General features: G+C 41.8%; 2 protein-coding genes across 2 annotated transcripts; both read left to right on the top strand.

The window, feature by feature from the left end:
- On the top strand, nucleotides 1,996-2,826 carry LOC109224153. Its single transcript, XM_019388739.1, has 2 exons — nucleotides 1,996-2,020; nucleotides 2,066-2,826. The coding sequence occupies exons 1-2, from the start codon at nucleotides 1,996-1,998 to the stop codon at nucleotides 2,824-2,826; spliced, it is 786 nt and encodes a 261-aa protein (XP_019244284.1).
- On the top strand, nucleotides 13,000-17,849 carry LOC109223250 (protein STRUBBELIG-RECEPTOR FAMILY 2). The gene is made up of 17 exons (XM_019387485.1): nucleotides 13,000-13,093; nucleotides 13,398-13,529; nucleotides 13,716-13,848; nucleotides 13,938-14,009; nucleotides 14,093-14,158; nucleotides 14,263-14,334; nucleotides 14,412-14,483; nucleotides 14,909-14,980; nucleotides 15,055-15,120; nucleotides 15,202-15,267; nucleotides 15,352-15,674; nucleotides 15,871-16,148; nucleotides 16,235-16,500; nucleotides 16,629-16,776; nucleotides 16,935-17,074; nucleotides 17,164-17,320; nucleotides 17,449-17,849. The coding sequence occupies exons 2-17, from the start codon at nucleotides 13,418-13,420 to the stop codon at nucleotides 17,650-17,652; spliced, it is 2,247 nt and encodes a 748-aa protein (XP_019243030.1). The 5' UTR covers nucleotides 13,000-13,093; nucleotides 13,398-13,417; the 3' UTR covers nucleotides 17,653-17,849.

Here is an 18,160-nt window from a genome sequence, read left to right as displayed (position 1 = left end):
ACGGCTAGTTTTTGAAATAGAATATTAAAGGGAATATTCTAGTGGATATTCTCTGTAATTGTACTATTAGGGTTTACTAGAAATATGTCACATATAAATAGAAAAAGAGACAATGATATGGGGCATGTGATATTCATTTGTAAAAACAGACTTTGACAAAAGATTCTCTCTCGTACTAAGATACAAACACTACCTTTTCACCAAGATTCTTGTCTATATTATTCCATACTTTTCCATCAGATCCGAGAATAACTCGAACACTCAAGGATTTGTCTGTCACTCATCATTGTCAGGAGGAACAACCATCTAGTTCATCCTTTATTGGGTGAATCACTCCTCCCATTTACTTAAATACCATTTATTGTTATTCATTGCTATTAAATGCTACCTTATTGCTCATGCTTTTTGGAATAGTTATTGCACATTGTTATCATTTTTCTACCAGACCTATTTAACGCTTATCACGCTTTCGGAAGTCACATCTAGAAATATTATTATTTACTAGGTTTAGCCCATAATCACATAAATATAATTATTTGAACCAAGAGTTACATTTTTTTGTCTATTAATTTGACGTTGTTAGTGGGGATTTCTTAGTTAAGCTTTTAGTTTCTTCTAGATCTACAAGTAGCACGGGTCACTAACTGACAAAAAAAGAGCAAGCATAAACAAAATCTCCTTTCTTTGTGTGCACAAATCCCAACATGGCAGGTAACTGAGAAGAAATGATGAGAATAATAAGTGACCTCCCGACCAACCTCATGATTATCATTAAAGAAAGCTGTGAAACGGCAGACGAAGGGCGACGCCCCGTGCCTCGCCTAGGCGAGATGGGTCCCCGCCCCCTCACTGCAGCATCACAAAATCACTTGGTAAGAGAGCCTCCACATATGTGGGGGAAGAGACGCCCCGGCTGTAAAAAAAAGCTCCTCGAAGTGTAGCTAACTTACACGCTAACTAGCATCCTCAACAAACCCGCCCGAGACACGACTACAGAAAATGCAAGGACTTGCACTATACAACCAGCAGACGAGCAGTGCAACCAACTCCCTCCTCCTTCAACGATGGGTATTACTCACAATGTCATTAATAGTGCAGGTGACAACGCCCTTGCAGCCATTCTAAAAAGGATGGAGGAAATGGAGAATGAGAACAAGGCACTCCGAGATCAAATGAAAGAACACCACGAAATGGTCGATAAAATACCGGGCGCCCCCAAGCTGTTGCCGAAGAGGGATGCCGGTTGGCTCGTTGAACAACCATACAGTGATGACGCAGCCCCGTATGTTATACCAAAAACCTTTAAAATGCCGCCCTACCTCAGGCTATATGACAGCACAACCGACCCCGAAGATCATGTGACTCATTACGTCACCGCTGTAAGAGACAACGACCTCGCCAAGGAACAGGTGTCTTCCATTTTGCTAAAAAAGTTCGGCGAAACCCTCACTGGAGGAATATTAACCTGGTATTCGCAGCTACAACATGCTCCATTGAAACCTTTGAAGAAATGGCCGACAAGTTTATAACGGCCCATGCTGGAGCCAAAAAGGCCGAGGCAAGAGTGAACGACATATTTGTTGTCAAACAATCTCTGGGAGAGGGGTTGAGGGACTTCCTCACCCGGTTCAACCGAGTAAGGATGACTTTGCCAAATGTGTCTGAAGGGATGACGGTCGTAGCTTTTCAGAACGGTATGAGCAGGGATCGTTCAAGAGCAAAGAGGAAACTATTAAGTCGGTTGATGAAGTACCCCCAACCACTTGGGATGAAATCCACAATGCTTATTATGCCGAAGTCCGTGCAGATGAGGACGACTTCAACGGGCCAACCCACTGACTAACCTCAGTACAAGCAGAATCAAGAAAGGATCTAAGAGACAATGCCAGAAGAGATCACTCAATTCCGCGACCTAATAGGGAACGAAACCAACCATATATCAGAACGGTCGTCGCCCCCTTCCCCCGCTACGAAGAAGGTCCATCTAGACCAAGGATGGGAACTCATCGAAATGACAGAGGTATGCCCCCTATTATCTGCTCATAATTTTTTTTATCACCTATAGAGATAGTCTACGCCCTGGAGAAGCTCGAACCAAAAGTGAAGTGGCCGCCAAAGATGAGATCAGACCCTAATACCAGAAAGTCCGATGCCTTCTTTGAGTTCCACCAAGAACGAGGACACAAGACGGAAGACTGCATCGCCCTAAGGCAGGAAGTCGTGAATATGCTACGACAAGGACATCTTAAAGAGTTGCTAAGCGATAAGGGAAAAACCAATTTCGCCAAAGGATGCGAACATCAAGGGCTACCCAAACCACCCTCACCAGCCCGTACCATCAACATGATCATCGGAGACGATGCCTCTATCAACAGCGTGAAGTTCACCACTACCCAAAAGCTCAAGCGATCCATCACCCGCGAACGGTACGACGAACTCAAAGAAAGTACCATCTTCGACAAGTCGGATGCCGACGGTTTGATCTTTCCTCATCATGACGCCCTCGTTATTACTCTACGAATTTTGTATATTGGTGTTAAACGTATTATGATAGATGATGAAAGGAGTGCATGCATTATTCATCCCCGAGTACTTACCCAAATGAAACTCGAGGATAAGTTAGTGTCGCGTTGTATCACGCTAACTGGTTTTAACAATGCAGTTGAACAGACATCCGGGGAAATTACTCTCCCCGTTTTGGCCAGCGGTGTGACTCTAGAAACAACATTCCACATCGGTACGCGAGGAAGTGGAAAAACTGTTAGAAAATGGTTCCTTCAGGGAATCAAAGTACCCCAAGTGGGTCGCCAACGTGGTAATGGTTAAAAAGAAGAATGGGAAATGGCCGATGTGCGTAGACTTCACAGACTTGAACAAAGCATGCCCAAAGGATTCTTTCCCGCTGCCTCACATCGACCAACTCATTAATGCAATGGCCAGACATGAGCTGCTAAGTTTCTTGGACGCTTACTCAAGCTATAATCAGATCCACATGGAAGAGGAAGATCAGGAAAAAAATTATGTTCATCACCCACCAAGGAATGTACTACTATAGGTCCATGCCCTTCGGACTAAAAAACGCGGGGGCGACCTATCAAAGATTGATGACGAGGATGTTCAAGGATCAGCTCAGTGAAGTATATATAGACGACATGCTGGTCAAGTAAAAAAGGGGAGAATATCACATCGATTATTTGAAAGAAACTTTCGACATACTCAAACGGTACTGAATGAAATTAAACTCAGAGAAGTGTGCGTTCGGCGTTGCCTCAGGAAAATTTCTAGGTTTCCTCATATCACAACGAGGGATCGAGGCCAACCCTGGCTAAATTAAAGCCAGTGAGGGGATACCCGAGCTCTTGACCATAAAAAAATAGGTCCAAAGGTTTACTGGCCGCATCGCCGCCCTATCAAGGTTTCATCCCGCGGTCGTCAGATAGGTGCTATAAATTATTTGGCGTACTCAAGAAAGATAACGGCCTCCAATGAACTTCGGAGTGCGTCTAGGCTCTGAGGGAACTAAAGGCATACTTGTCGTCGCCGCCCTTGCTTTCAAAACTAGAGCTGGGGGAGCATCTCCTCATTTATCTAGCTGTATCCTAGGTAGCTATGAGCGCAATCCTAATTTGAGAAAACAAAGGTATGCAATCTCCCATATATTACATTAGCAAAACACTAGTCGATGCCGAGACGAGGTACGTGCAACTCGAGAAACTGGCTTTGGCCTTAGTCGTAGCTTCACGAAAGCTTAGACCGTATTTCTGATGCCACCCCATCTCAGTCGTCACAACTTTTCCCCTAAAAAGCATTTTACATAAACTCGAGCTATCGGGAAGGCTGGCCAAATGGTCCATATCTCAGCGATCACGACATCACGTACCAGTCGCAAACAAAGATAAAGTCACAAGTGCTCGCTGACTTTGTTGCCGACTTCAGCGCAAAAATAATGCCTGAAGTCGAAAGGGAAGCCCTCCAAACTTCCCCCCAAACACAAGACCTCTGGGTCCTATACACCTACGGAGCATCCAATGCGTCAGGGTCCGGACTGGGACTCGTACTCGAAGTCCTAATAGGAGAAGTAATTCACCAGTCCATAAGGTGCCCGGACATGACTAATAACGAGGCCGAGTATGAGGCCGTCATTGCAGGTTTGAGACTAGCGCTCAAGTATGGGACAAAACGGTTAAAACTACGTTGTGATTTCTAGCTCGTAGTCAACCAAGTCACAGGGGCTTTCCAAAATCAAGGAACAAAGATTGCAAAAATACCAGACCAAAATCTGCAAATTGCTACTCGAGTTTGACGAATGTCAGCTCGACCAAATTCCATGAGCACAGAATGTCGAGGCAGATGAACTCGCTACGCTAGCCGCCGCCACCAAAAGTATCACGACGAGAGACAAAAACGTGGTCCATATCCTCAACTTATCACTAGACCAAGTCGAGGTAAGAACCACTAACTTAACTTGGGACTGGCGCAATCGTATACTCATACTTGCAGAACGGCACACTCCTAGGTGATAAAAGAAGCCAAGAAACTAAGAATGCAAGCAACTAGATACAATATCCTCCACAATGACCTGTACAAGAGAACCTACGGCTGCCCTTTAGCGAAGTGCCTTGGCCCGAACCAGAAAAGAGAGTTCTTGAAGAAATCCACGAAGGCCATTACGAGGCTTATTCCGGCAATCGAGCACTGGTTAGATGCCTCATACAGGCGGGATATTATTGGCCCACCATGAAAAAGGAGGCTACAGACTTCGTGAAAAGATGCAAGCAATGCCAGAAGTACGCCCTAGTGATTCACCAAGTGGATGAACATCTCCGCTCGATCACCTTATCTTGGCCGTTCATCAAATGGGGAATGGACATCGTAGGCCCCCTCCCGGCAGGCGAGGTAATGTACGATTGCTTTTAATTTTATCTGACTATTTTCTAAGTGGGTGAAAGCAGGAGCAATCGCCCAAATACGGGAACAGGAAGTAATCACTTTTATATGGAGAAATATCATATGTTGGTTCGGCCTTCCCAACAAAATCAGCTGCGACAATGGACCCCAATTCATGGGATAGAAAATCACCAAATTTTTCGATAAATGGCATATCAAAAGAATACTCTCAACCCCGTACCACCCCGCGGGCAACAGGCAAGCAGAGTCCTCCAACAGATCGATACTAAACATCATGAAGAAGAAGCTTGAGGACGATAAGGGACTATGGCCAGAAGTACTACCAGAAGTATTGTGGGCATACCAAACAACTCCGAAAATGAGCACAGGAGAGACGCCCTACTCTTTGGTCTACGGGACTGAGGCGGTAATACCAGTCGAGGTCTGAGAGCCCAGTCTAAGGTACTCCCACGAGAGCGCCACAAGCAACAATGACGGCAGAAGGCAGGAACTCGACGAAGTCGACGAATGAAGAGATATGACCTATATAAGAATGATCGCCCAAAAATAGCAAGCAGAGCGCTATTATAACAAGAAAGCAAAGGTCAGGCCGTTCAAAGTCAGGGACTACGTGCTGAAAGCTAAAACCCAAGCGAGCAAAGATCCAAGGGAAGGCAAGCTGGGAGCAAATTGGGACGGTCCGTACAAAATCACAGCAAAACCAAATAAATGATCATTTCAACTAGAAACAATGGAAGAAAAGCTACTACCAAACAACTTAAATATCATCCACCTCAAATACTTCTACTTCTAAGAGAAAAAGTGTCCTCCAAGTCGTTCTTTCTTTTTTTTTTTTCCCTCGCTTGAGTTTTGTCCCAGCTGGGTTTTCTCAAGTAGGTTTTTAACGAGGCGACGAAGGGAAAACTCCAAGTTGAAGTAGGCGAAGGCAAGGCCCTGGTTACTATTTCATTGATCGACCTCTCACTTTTCTCCAGATCGACCAAGAAGGGACTAGATAGACCGGGACTGACTGGAACGCCAGCCAACACCCAAAATCTGTAAATTTCTCCAAGTATGTAACAAATGCAAAAATGTCAAGGCAATAAATTTTACACTTACCATCGCATTTCTCTCAAATTTAGGTTATGTTCGACCTCGCTCGAACTAACACCTACCGGCCCTCGGCCATAATTAAATTCAGGTATTCGACCTCGCTCGAACTAACATCTACCGGCCATCGGCCATAATCAAATTTAGGTTATGATCTAACACCTGCCAGCCCTCGTCCATAATTAAATTCAGGTTATGATTAGACCTCGCTCGAACTAACACATGTCGGCCCTCAGCCATAACTAAACTCAAGTCATGTTCGACCTTGCTCGAACTAACACCAACCGGCCCTCGGCCATAACTAATCTCGAGTTATGTTCGACCCTGCTCGAACTAACACTTACCGGCCCTCGTCCACAACTGAGTTCAAGTTATGTTCGACCTCGCTCAAACTAACATCTACCGGCCCTCAGTCACAGCTAAGTTCAGATATGTTCAACCTCGCTCAAACAAGAAACAGAAGCAAAAATACATAAGTACAGAAAATAAACCACAGAAAAGGAAACAGATGTAGAAAACAACCTTGGCATTCCATTTCATACTTGAACCTTTTTTACAAAGACTCGTGAAGACGCCGACAAAAGTACACAAGCTTACAACAAAAATAAAAATAAAAGAAGAAGAAGAAGAAGAAGAGAAAAACTACTGGTCGCCGCTATTAGGACCTTCTGTACCTCCACCACCTTGATCGTCGATGCCTAGGCCATCTCGATCCCTTTCTTCGTTATCACCTTCGCCCTCAGGGTATGCAACATCATACCAGGCGTTCTCTTCAAGCTGGTCCACGTCCCCATCCCCCTCATTATCACCAGCCTCAGGTGTGGCAGGATCATATTCACAAGCGACCCAAGCCTCGCGGGCCTTAACGCGAACATCATCAAGGGCGACTGCAGAAACGGATCCCGCCTTATACAAATCTCGAAACACGTCCAACAGAGCTTCAACATAAATCCATTCCTCGTATAGGTCCCGAGGAACATTTGGAAATTTGAAGTACGAGAGGAAAATGGCTACGTAAGCAGTTAAGCCGTTTCAGCCTCCAAAGCGGCCACCCGGTCATGAAGGAGAGAGTTGTCTTTCTCTAGCTCTCTGATCCTCTCCTCTAGTCTATCATGTTTTGCTTTCGACGTAGATTGATCAATCTCCCGCTCGGCCCGAAGAGTCCTATTTGGAAACTCTAATATCTTCGATTTTCCCCAAGCCTCCAAACGAGAAGACTCCGCCTTCTCAAGCTTGCTCTGCTTCTCGGTGACTTCTCCATGAAGGACCTCCATCTGTAGCTGGCATTCCCTTAATTTCGTATGCAGCTCAACCACTTGGGCCTGAAGGTCACCGCACTGGGCCTCTACGCCCCTGCTGACCTCGAGCTCCTCCTCCCTACTCCTCAGCATCCCCTCGAGGACACTGCACTTCTCGATGACTCACACCAACTCGTCATCCTTTTCCTTCAGCTCATCACGAAAGGCTTGCAGATTGCCGCCCTCACCAAACCGCCTACGGAACTCCCAGTACTTGTCGCGATACTCCAAAAATTTATTTTCCAGCCTTACAAATATTTCCCTATGCTTCTCCTCTCTTCGGGCACTTTCAATCTCCAAAATCACAATCAGCAAAAAAAAAGTAAGGCAAACATAAAAACCCCCTTGCCAATAAAGGAAAAAAAGAAAAGGACAAAACACTAAGCACTCACCCGGAGAGCGAGGTCCGCTATGCTCCTCGATAAGGTGACATTGTCTAGTTCTTTGAGGGTCTTACCCTCAATTTCGGAGCAAAGAGGGCTGAGGGTAGGGACCACGTCCTTTGTGTTCTTTAGCAAGTCTCAGTCCATCGGGATCGCAATGATCCTCGTAGACCCCTCTAACCTTATATCAAGCTGGGTAAAACCCTCTTCCATCATTTTCAGGTCGGTCGCATCAGCGTCAGACCTCGACTAATCACCTTCATTGGCAACATTTTTACCCCACTCGTCGGTCGATAAAGAAGCATCAGTGGTCGACTGAGATGTCGATGCCTCCTCTCGCCTCGAAGTCTCAAAGGCATTATCGTCCGCTCTCTCCACTTCAGCAACCATCGAAGGCATACCCACTTCGGCTACCCCGACCTCGGAGACCCGAACTCCGGCTCGACGTCATCCCCGATAACTATGGTTGCCATATCGCGCAAGGAGAAATCACCTGCCATTGAATCAACAGCCCAGGTGACCCCGCCACCAACATCTACCGACCTCCTCTTGCGAGGCACTAAGTCCCTGCCGCTTAGGACAGGCTCATCGTCTTTATCTATTAGATAACATAGGGGAAAGGCTGAGGTCTTTGCGGTCTCCACGGCCGCGAAGGAACAGAACCAGGCGCAGCAGCAGGAGGAGTCGAGATGCGAATAGAACTAGCCACCATCGTAGGTGGGGCAGAAGCCTAAGGCTCAGCCGCTTTTCTTTACCGGAACAAACGGGCGGGAGCTCTCGCCTGCCTTGAAGACCCCCTGGCCAATCCTAGAAAAAGCACAGGAAAAGGGGAAAAAATCAGCAAGGTAAACGAAAAGAAGTAAAACAAGACTCCAACAAAATGAGTAACTTACCAGTCGTGGGGGGAGCCAGCCCAAACCTCTTGAAGAAACCCAGACACTCACGAATCCCTGCGATATGAGGGAGGAACTGATCGACCTAACCAGAAATGTCCTCAACCAAAAGGAGGAGGCGAGGTCTTGGCTGCGTAAAAAAGAACGAGAGGTCAGAATCCATAAATAAGCAAAATAAACCACGTACTTACACGCAAGGGGGTGAGGTGCTTACGAGTGCAATTCCAAGCTTCATGGAAGTCGTCGATGTTGGACACCGCGTCCTCAATTATGACGAAGAAAAATTTGAGCCAGAACTGTCGGTTAACCTTGTCGTCCATCTTCACCACCAGGCACTTGCCTCCTTGGGGGCGAAGGTTCAGTATCGTCCCCCTATAAAAGCTGGGGGCGAACAGGTGCATCAGGTGTCGAAGTGTGATCTCAACCCAGGCTAACTCCTCGAACTTGGTAAGCATCCTTATGATATTGTAGACATACAGTGTGAGCTAAGCCGGGAAAACGCCATAAAAGCGACAGAATTCCTCCGCCAGCGGGAGGAGAGGAAGAGTGTAGCCGACGTGAAAGGGATAGGCGTAGAATGCGCAATACCTAGGACGGTGGTATTGCACCGCATCCCACCTGACAGGGATCAACTCGACGTGATCAGGAAAGGCCGTATTTCTCCTTAAGCTCTAACAAATCAGTCTCCTTCATCGCCGACTTAAAGGTCCCGGGTCCGGCTTCAGGCAATTTCGAGAAATCAGACCTGGCATCGGGGTTACGGGAAACCTGCTCTTCTACCGTCGGGAAGCTTCCGTCCTCAACAACAGTGGGAACATTCTCTGTATGAGGAGGAAAATGAACCGCTAGAGGGACTAGGTCACTTCCCTCGCTGGACTCAGAAGGTACATTAGACATATTTCCAACAAAAGAGAGGAAGGTATCAAACAATGGAGGATTAAAAACGGTAAGAATCGCTAGAACAAAAGGAAAGGATGCGCAACAATGGCAAAAGGAAGAAGAGTATATAGGGTTTCGGTGCAGGAAGACTGTAAAGTTTGGGATTACAACCTCACATCCCTATTTATAGGAATTCAGGCGTCATAACCGAGAAATTGGCTCATCATTACTTGGCATCGGAATCGAAGCAGCAGGACCAATCAGGAGCCCCACACAAAACAAAGCGATGCATCGGGAATACGCATCATGATGACGCACGAGGTCGTGACGTCACCTTGATTCATGGACAACACTACCCCAAAATTTGCGGCTCACGAAGGGCCGCGTTGCCAGCTCGCCTCAATCATCACGACCCGATCAGCTCGTCCAATCATTTCGATCGCAATGAACAGAATCCGCTGACGAAGCCCGTTTGAGGCCGGCCTCATTAAGCGGAGGGACTAACTGTATGGGTCAACATTTGCCCTAGAATATTTAAGATAAGATAGGACTAAAGAAAGAATTCTCGAGCCGTCGTTAGTCGAGGTAGACCAGGAAGCAGAAAGACTCATAGCCGAAGAGCCGACGAGAGTCGTGGTCGAAATATCGATAATGGTCGAGGTCGAGCACCGTTGTTGAAGCTGTAACGGCTAGTTTTTGAAATAGGATATTAAAGGGAATATTCTAGTGGATATTCTCTGCACTTGTACTATTGGGGTTTACTAGAAATATGTCTCATATAAATAGAAAAAGAGACAATGATATGGGGCAGGTGATATTTATTTGTAAGAACAAACTTTTATAAAAGATTCTCTCTCTCTCTCTCTCTCTCTCTCTCTCTCTCTCTCTCTCTCTCTCTCTCTCTCTCTCTCGTACTAAGATACAAACACTACATTTTCACCAAGATTCTTGTCTATATTATTCCATACTTTCCATCAGATCCGAGAATAACTCGAACATTCAAGGATTTGTCTATAACTCATCATTGTCAAGAGGAACAATCATCTAGTTCATCCTTTATTGGGTGAATCACTCCTCCTATTTACTTAAATACCATTTATTGTTATTCATTGCTATTAAATGCTACCTTATTGCTCATGCTTTTGGAATAGTTATTGCACACTATTATCATTTTTCTACCAGATCCATTTAACGCTTATCACGCTTTCGGAAGTCACATTCAGAAATATTATCATTAACTAGGTTTAACGCATAATCACACAAATTTAATTATTTGAACTAAGAGTTATATTTTTTAGCCAAACAAAGATTGTTTCAAATTAAAGCACGAATGACCTTAAATTCGATCGAGTGAAACCATAATAGTAAGTCCGACTTTGATAGTATCATAAATTTTACTCCTTGAGCGATGTCTTCTCCAAAAAGGGAAGGGGAAAAAAGAGAAATTTCATAAAATACCATTTTTTTAGTACTAATTAGCCATCTATAGATACCATTTGCTATATTACGGATTATAGATACCTTTTCTGTGGTTATAAGATGTATTTGATGTATTTAAGCTATTGTATTCATGAATACAGTAGCAAAAATAGGCGTGAATCAGGAAAATCCAGCTAATCAGTTGTTGTATTCGAGTGTATTCGACTGTATTCATGGAGTGAAACATGGGATTACAGCTGGAAAGATTATTGTATTCGACTGTATTCACGGCGTGAAATAGGGGATTACACTATTTTTAAAACGGAAAGTGAATTAATTAACATAATAGAATCCTAATACAACTCAACAAACTCAATTATAACACACAAATTTTGTATTTTCAGTTATAAAAAAGATTCTCAACCGAAAAATAATCCAAAAACATAGCAATCTTCAGAGAAATTATATAATACATCTGAATACATAAATTATATTAATTAAAAAAAATATATGAATACATTCATGGCATATAGCGAGACAGTGAATACAATGAAATACATAGAATACAGAGGGATACATTAAAATACAATGGAAAAAAAGATAGTGAATACAATGAAATACATGGAATACAACGAGATACATTGAATTACAATGAAAAAAAAGATAATGAATACAATGAAATACATGAAAATACATTAAAATATATTAACAGAAAATCAAGTTGCTCAGCCCCAAACTCCGTCGTCTTGTTCAAGAACAAACTCTAATTTTCGGCGAATCCGCCGTTCAACGGAAGCCGGTAGTGAAAAGGGTTCCCAAATAGGTCGTTGGCTCAGACAGTGTTGAAGAGGAAGATCAGGGTTCCCAAATTACGCTGTTTCTTCATATTCTTATAAGGCTTTCAGAAACTCAATGATTGGGATTGGAGCAGTTATTCTTGTTCTCGTTGTGCTACTGGTGGTTAATCCCAATCTGGAGAAGCACTTCGTTGAAGCCAGAGAAGCACTTCGTTCTGGAGACAAAGAAGACAAGATAAACTAATAGGTCCATTTTGGTAAACGTCAATCCCAATCTGACCGAGATAAGTTGCTTGAGAAATCTTTGAAAACGCGCCGCCTTGGTCCGGCGATGGTGCCGGAGCCGTTCAAAATAGACTAATTGACAAAGAGGAAACTTAGTGTAATTGAATAGCGTATTAAAGTAGAAAGAGAAAAAAAAATAGTGTAACTGAATAGGGTATTTAGTGACTTAGGGGTAGGAGGTAACCAAAATTAAATATTTTGCTATGAACATTAAAAGGTATCTATAGAATATAATTTTTTTAAATGGTATTTATTTAAAATAAATAAGGTGTTAATTTTTGCTATATGAGGTAAAAATTCCAAAAAAAAGGAGGGATCGATGGGAAGGACGATGAAAGAGCATGAGAAATGGATTAAAGGTTTTTTTTTTGGGTTTTCCACCCGATGTCCAGTACCCATATTGGAGCCCGATTATATCCAGATTTGTGCCCCGTAAGGCCCATTTAAGGAGGAAACGCTCCCTAACACGAATTGACAAAAGTTACATATATCAAGAAAGAAATTTTAACATTATCAATGTGGTTAAATTGGTATTAATTTTTTACTTACCTTCTCTTTTAAGTTATCAATCTACGCTTATTATAGACAGTTTTTAAGTATTTTAGGCAAGTGATGCCAAGATATTTTATACTATCAAGCTTGATATACTCATATTTACCGGAGAAAGTTCAACTGAATCATGTTTGTCAAAAAATTATACTATATATAAAGATAAAAAGTTCTTTATATATGTATATACATAAATAGTTGAAAAATGTTTTTGAATCCTTTTGATGAATTTTTATCTCTACTTACTATCAAGTTACTCAAATATTGATCACAAGTAATGTTACATAATAACGTGAATTGATAACCAAGAAAATAAAGGAAATAATGTGACACGATCGGTTAAAAGTTAAAACTACATTTAAAAAAAAAAAAATTACAGCATCACTTTATAGTTAAAAGAAATTTCATTTCCGGGCAGGTTATAAGAATTAAAGCCGTGGAAACAGAAAAAAGAAAATGTTTCCCGCCCTCCTTTGAGGCGGCACAGCCACAGCTTCTATTATAACTAACTAACTAACCGCTCAACTCTACTGGACTCAACAGAGAGCATTCTCTCCATTTTGTTTCTCAAAAATATTCTTCTTAATTTCTGGGTATGTCTATCTCTCTTCAAATTCCTTACCCATAATTTGTTTTTCTGCATGCTTCTAAAATTAGGTAATCTGGATTTCCTGTCAAGCACGAATGTTTCTGATTTTTTATTAATGTATGAGTAGTCTTCAATTTCCCTTTCACTTGGACTACTGCTACTTCTTGAATCTTCTTCTTTTCTGAGTTGGATTTTCTTGTTTTACTACCGGTTTTGATGTAGTTCTTTAGTATCTTTTATTTTTCTCGTGCTTGATGATTTTCTGATGATTATAGAATAACCGATTTTGCATTTCCTGTGATTTGAAGTTAAGAGGAGATCTCTATGTATGTTGTTGTGCACAATGGCTAAGCAGAGAAATCTGGGGTTGGCTACCGCTGCAATTTTGCTTTTTGGGGTTCTATTCTTTCAAGCTTTTGCCCGCACTGATGATCTCCAAGGTATTTTCACTCTTGCAAATAACTACTTTATTTTAGGTTTTCCTAATTTTGCATGCATTTATTCTATGGAGTTCTTAATTTGGTGGTTGAAGGGTGTAGGGTTATTTCTTGGTTTTGGCAGTTTTAGAAGTGAATTGAGTTGGGATTAGGAAATTTTATCTGATTGTAGCATTTTCATTTTTGCAGTTCAAGCACTGAGAGATTTGTACAGAGCTCTAAACAGCCCTACTGAACTTAAGAATTGGAAATTAGAGGGAGGTGATCCTTGTGAAGAATTATGGACTGGAGTTTCTTGCTATCAATCATCAGTAACTGAAATGTACTATACTGAAAATAATTGATTACTGTATCTTTTGTCGCTAAATCAAATTAAGCCAATTGAATTGCCTGTTTCTGTGTTTCCTGCAGTAAACTTCAAGGGTTAAATCTTACTGGTAATCTTGGAGATCAGCTTGTTAGTCTACAACACTTGAAACACCTGTAAGTTATTTCATTCGGTGTCATTTTATATACGAAAACGTAAAAAGTATTGAGATTATAACTCATAGTTTCTGTTTGTGTAGAGATCTTAGCTCTAACCATTTTCATGGCGAGATACCAAATAGCTTGCCACATAATCTCACAGACTTGTAAGATGAATATCCTTGTCAATTAGTTTTCCTATTCAGAGCATGAAATTAGCTATACACAGTCGTCATCTCACGAACAATGCTTCTTGTTTTGGTTGATATAGAAATTTGGCATGCAATAACTTTACTCAAAGCATTCCCGCTTCTGTGAGTTCAATGAAACATCTCAGGCACCTGTAAGCAGCTTCTTCTTTCTATCAGTATTTTTGGTTATTTGATTCTCAAAGTCCTAACAAGTGTTAGTTTGGTGCAGAAATCTGAGCCAGAACCTACTATCTGGACCATTGGCAGATGTCTTTGGTGCCTCGGACAATCTTATAATGATGTATGATATACATTTCTTGTTCTTGATTTCTTATTATGAAGCAAACTGTGATCTTCAAAATCTATTATCTGCCTTCTGTAATTGAATGAGACGCAGCTTCAAGCCTTCATTGCCATATTTAATGTGTAGTGAGATCTCTGGTCTAGATTGAAAATAGTGTGGCATGTCTTGAATTCCATTGTTTATACTTATCTGTCATTTATCAATAGATGTCTCTCTCTACATGATACTTCTGACTTTAGAAAGTGATTGACCGAAATATGAGTTAGAATACTTGCATATTATGTATCCAAAATCAGGAGGTACTTTCTATAAACAAATAGATGAGGTAAACAAAGGTGCATAAGACAATTCTGTATAAGGTTAAAGTAGTGAAGAAATTGACCTTGGCAAGAAAATTTTACTACAGAAATTTGTTTCAACAGGGATCTGTCACACAACAAGTTCAGTGGAGATCTACCTGCTTCATTTCGAGCTCTGAAGAACCTTACAAAATTGTAAGTTTTTTCAAATCTGAAAGTATTTCTACCAGTTGCAAATTCCATTAGTAACAATGAAGTACCTTTGGCAGGTATCTTCAGAGCAATGAATTCACTGGATCAGTAATTTTTCTGGCTGACCTTCATCTACATGACCTGTGAGTTATCAGTTTTGATGAGCGTATCTGTTGAAGTTTAAATTCTCAGACACTCAAATTGCTCAATTGTGTCTATTCCAGGAACATTGAAGATAATCATTTTAGTGGTGTTATTCCTGGGAGCTTTCAAAATATAAACAACTTATGGTAAACTATCTGGATTCAAAGTCTACTTGTTGGTATATTTTACCCTACTTGACATATGGCTTTGTGTCTTTCCCTAATAATCAGGATTGGGGGTAATCGGTTTCACAGTGGAGGAGCAGACTATCTTCCCTGGAAGTTTCCTACTGATGTTATGCCCAATATTTCTAGTCCTCCAACAACAGAATCAAGTGCCATTGAGAAATATCCTTCTCATGAAACAGGAGACAACAGAAAGAAAAGACCAGGCTCTGGAGGAATAGTTATTATGGTTGTTGGCGCTGTACTGACTCTATTTGGTGCATCAGTCTATATCACTTTTCGGATTCGTCGATCCCAAAAACAGACACTCGACAGCGTAAGAGGCAGCATAAGTTCATTGCAGTCTCTTCCAATCAGTGCACCCCAAGGTCAGATATAATTCTTCAGAAACCACTTCATTTTACAGTTTAGATGCCTTGTACCATTTTATGAAATTCAATTATCATGAATTACAATCTTGATAATTCTTAATGCATACGCCAATGATAATGCACCCTTTTTCCTGTGAAAATGAACCACATTTCTTATAGATATTTTCTCTGTTTGTGCTTTTCATTTTACCAGTCACCACTGGTCCTTTAGCTGCTCAATACGATAGCCCAGATTCCTCCAGCAGTGACTCTCCTCCACTGATTTCCTCATGGCAATTGCCACCTGCACCGACCATGACTCTGAAAATGTCAAAAAGAAGAAGTTTCTCAAAGAAGTGCAAAATCCCAATATGTGCCAAACACTATACAGTGGCAGAGTTGCAGTTGGCCACAAGTAATTTCAGTCCCGGTAATCTGCTTGGTGAAGGAACCCTTGGTTCTGTTTATAGAGCAGATTTCCCTGATGGACAGGTATATCCTAGCAGCGACTTCCCACACTAAACCAAGAGAATTTTTTACAAAGTTTTCTTACTCTTGTTACTTCTTGGTTGTGCAAGATTCTGGCTGTCAAGAACATTAAAACTGTAGCACTCTCCATAACTGAGGAAGAACAATTTATGGATGTGATTCGAACTGCATCCCGTTTGAGGCACCCTAATATCGTTGCACTTATTGGATATTGTGTGGGGCACGGCAACCACCTCCTTGTGTATGAATACATAAGGAATGTGACACTTGATGATGCCTTGCACAATGTTCTGTGCATGCCTCTGACTTGGAGCCTCCGACTCCGCATTGGCATTGGCATTGCTAGGGCATTAAAGTAAGTAAACAATACTAGCTTTCATTATCATTGTAATTGTGACTGCAAATACTGCAAGGTGGATGAGGATAAACGTTTAAGTACTCTCCTGTTGTTCATGGCTTTAATCATTCCACTTACATTTTCAGCTACTTGCACACGTCCTGTGTCCCTCCCATCACCCATAGCAATCTAAAGGCTGCAAACATCTTGCTTGATGAAGATCTTAACCCTCGTATTTGTGATTGTGGACTAGCTGTCCTAAGACCACTGGCCAGCAACAGTGTTAAAATCAAGGTACCTTCTTTACACTTATAACCTTTCTTCACTACTAGTATTATTATTGATGATTAGTAAAGAACTGCTCAGAGAAATGCTGAGTAAACTAGAATTACAGCACAAGTTTTTCAACATACTCACTAGCAATTACTGTCATTGTTACTGGTGCAAGACAGGCTTCTGAGATGGCTATTGAAGATAGTGGCTATGTTGCGCCTGAGCATGTCAAACGTGGAAGTGGCAACCCAAAGGCTGACATCTATTCCTTTGGTGTGCTGCTTCTTGAACTTTTAACTGGAAGGCGCCCTTTTGACAGGTTTCTTCCACTAGCCAACTTTCTCTCAACTTTGTCAAAAACCATTATTTGGTTGCTGATGTTTTTTCCTTTTCCTGTTACTAATGCAGTTCAAAACCAAAAGGAGAGCAGTCACTGGTGGAATGGTCTTCTTCCAAGCTTCATGACAGTGAGTCTTTGTTGGACATGGTTGATCCAACCATAAAGAGAACAATTTCCTCCAGGGCTCTCTCATCTTATGCTGACATCATTTCCCAATGCATTCAGGTTTGTACAGTACATCATTAGAAGACTACTCTAATGAAACTATGATAATTTCTAAAAGCTTTTCAGATAAAGGTTTCAGCTGACAACTATCCTTAACTTTTGTGTCTGTTGCTGAAAAATATGAGCAGCCAGAGAAAGAATTCCGTCCTCAAATGGCTGAAGTTGTGCAGTCACTTGTGTCAGTGTTACACAAGTCTGGACCAGAAAAAGCAAAGTCTGGAAAAGATAAAGCCACAGCAGAAGGCAATGAGGTTGACCCCTTTGAGCGATCCTTTCGTTCAACCAACAGCCGCTTCTTTGCCTCACCAACTGCAAGCTACTACTCCATCTGATGATCCTCTGCAATGTGCTGAATACCACTTTGTATATTTCTTTTCATGCTAAGGACTTCTTCACAACCATTTCCATTCTTTTATGTTGACGTGATTTTGTAGGTCCAGCCAATACAATATTTTGTGTGTGTATAGTTCTATTTTAGGCCTCGCTCAATGCCAATACAATTGTAGCATCAGCATGGATGATTGTTAAAGTTGCAATGCTTGTATAGCCTCTATAGAGTTTAATGCATACATTGATATTTCGAGAGAGTACATCCCGCTTATCTTGCTTTTACCAGATTCTAGGATTGTTTGCCACATTTATTTTCACCAAAAGAAGAGCAAAGAGGTATAAAGTCTTCCTATCGTTAAGCTAACTCGTTATTTATCTTTCTCCTGTGGGATCACATAGCATTTCAAAATACCAACATTTTACATCAGATTCAACTTTCGCAGACAATAAAGACAAATGCGGTACTTCAACTAAAAAGTTGCATACCTAAGAACAATAGAAATGCGATCG

This window comes from Nicotiana attenuata, chromosome 3 (assembly GCF_001879085.1).
Source record: "Nicotiana attenuata strain UT chromosome 3, NIATTr2, whole genome shotgun sequence".
Classification (NCBI taxonomy): Eukaryota; Viridiplantae; Streptophyta; class Magnoliopsida; order Solanales; family Solanaceae; genus Nicotiana; species Nicotiana attenuata.
This window is presented reverse-complemented; position numbering and strand designations above follow the sequence as displayed.

Excerpts from the sequence above, each read along its gene's own strand:
- LOC109223250 (XM_019387485.1), top strand. The coding sequence starts at position 13,418 with ATGTTGTTGTGCACAATGGCTAAGCAGAGAAATCTGGGGTTGGCTACC. Across the intron at positions 14,484-14,908 it reads TCGGACAATCTTATAATGAT|GGATCTGTCACACAACAAGT; the intron begins GTATGATATACA and ends TTGTTTCAACAG. Across the intron at positions 16,501-16,628 it reads GGCATTGCTAGGGCATTAAA|CTACTTGCACACGTCCTGTG; the intron begins GTAAGTAAACAA and ends TTACATTTTCAG.
- LOC109224153 (XM_019388739.1), top strand. The coding sequence starts at position 1,996 with ATGGGAACTCATCGAAATGACAGAG. Across the intron at positions 2,021-2,065 it reads AACTCATCGAAATGACAGAG|AGATAGTCTACGCCCTGGAG; the intron begins GTATGCCCCCTA and ends TATCACCTATAG.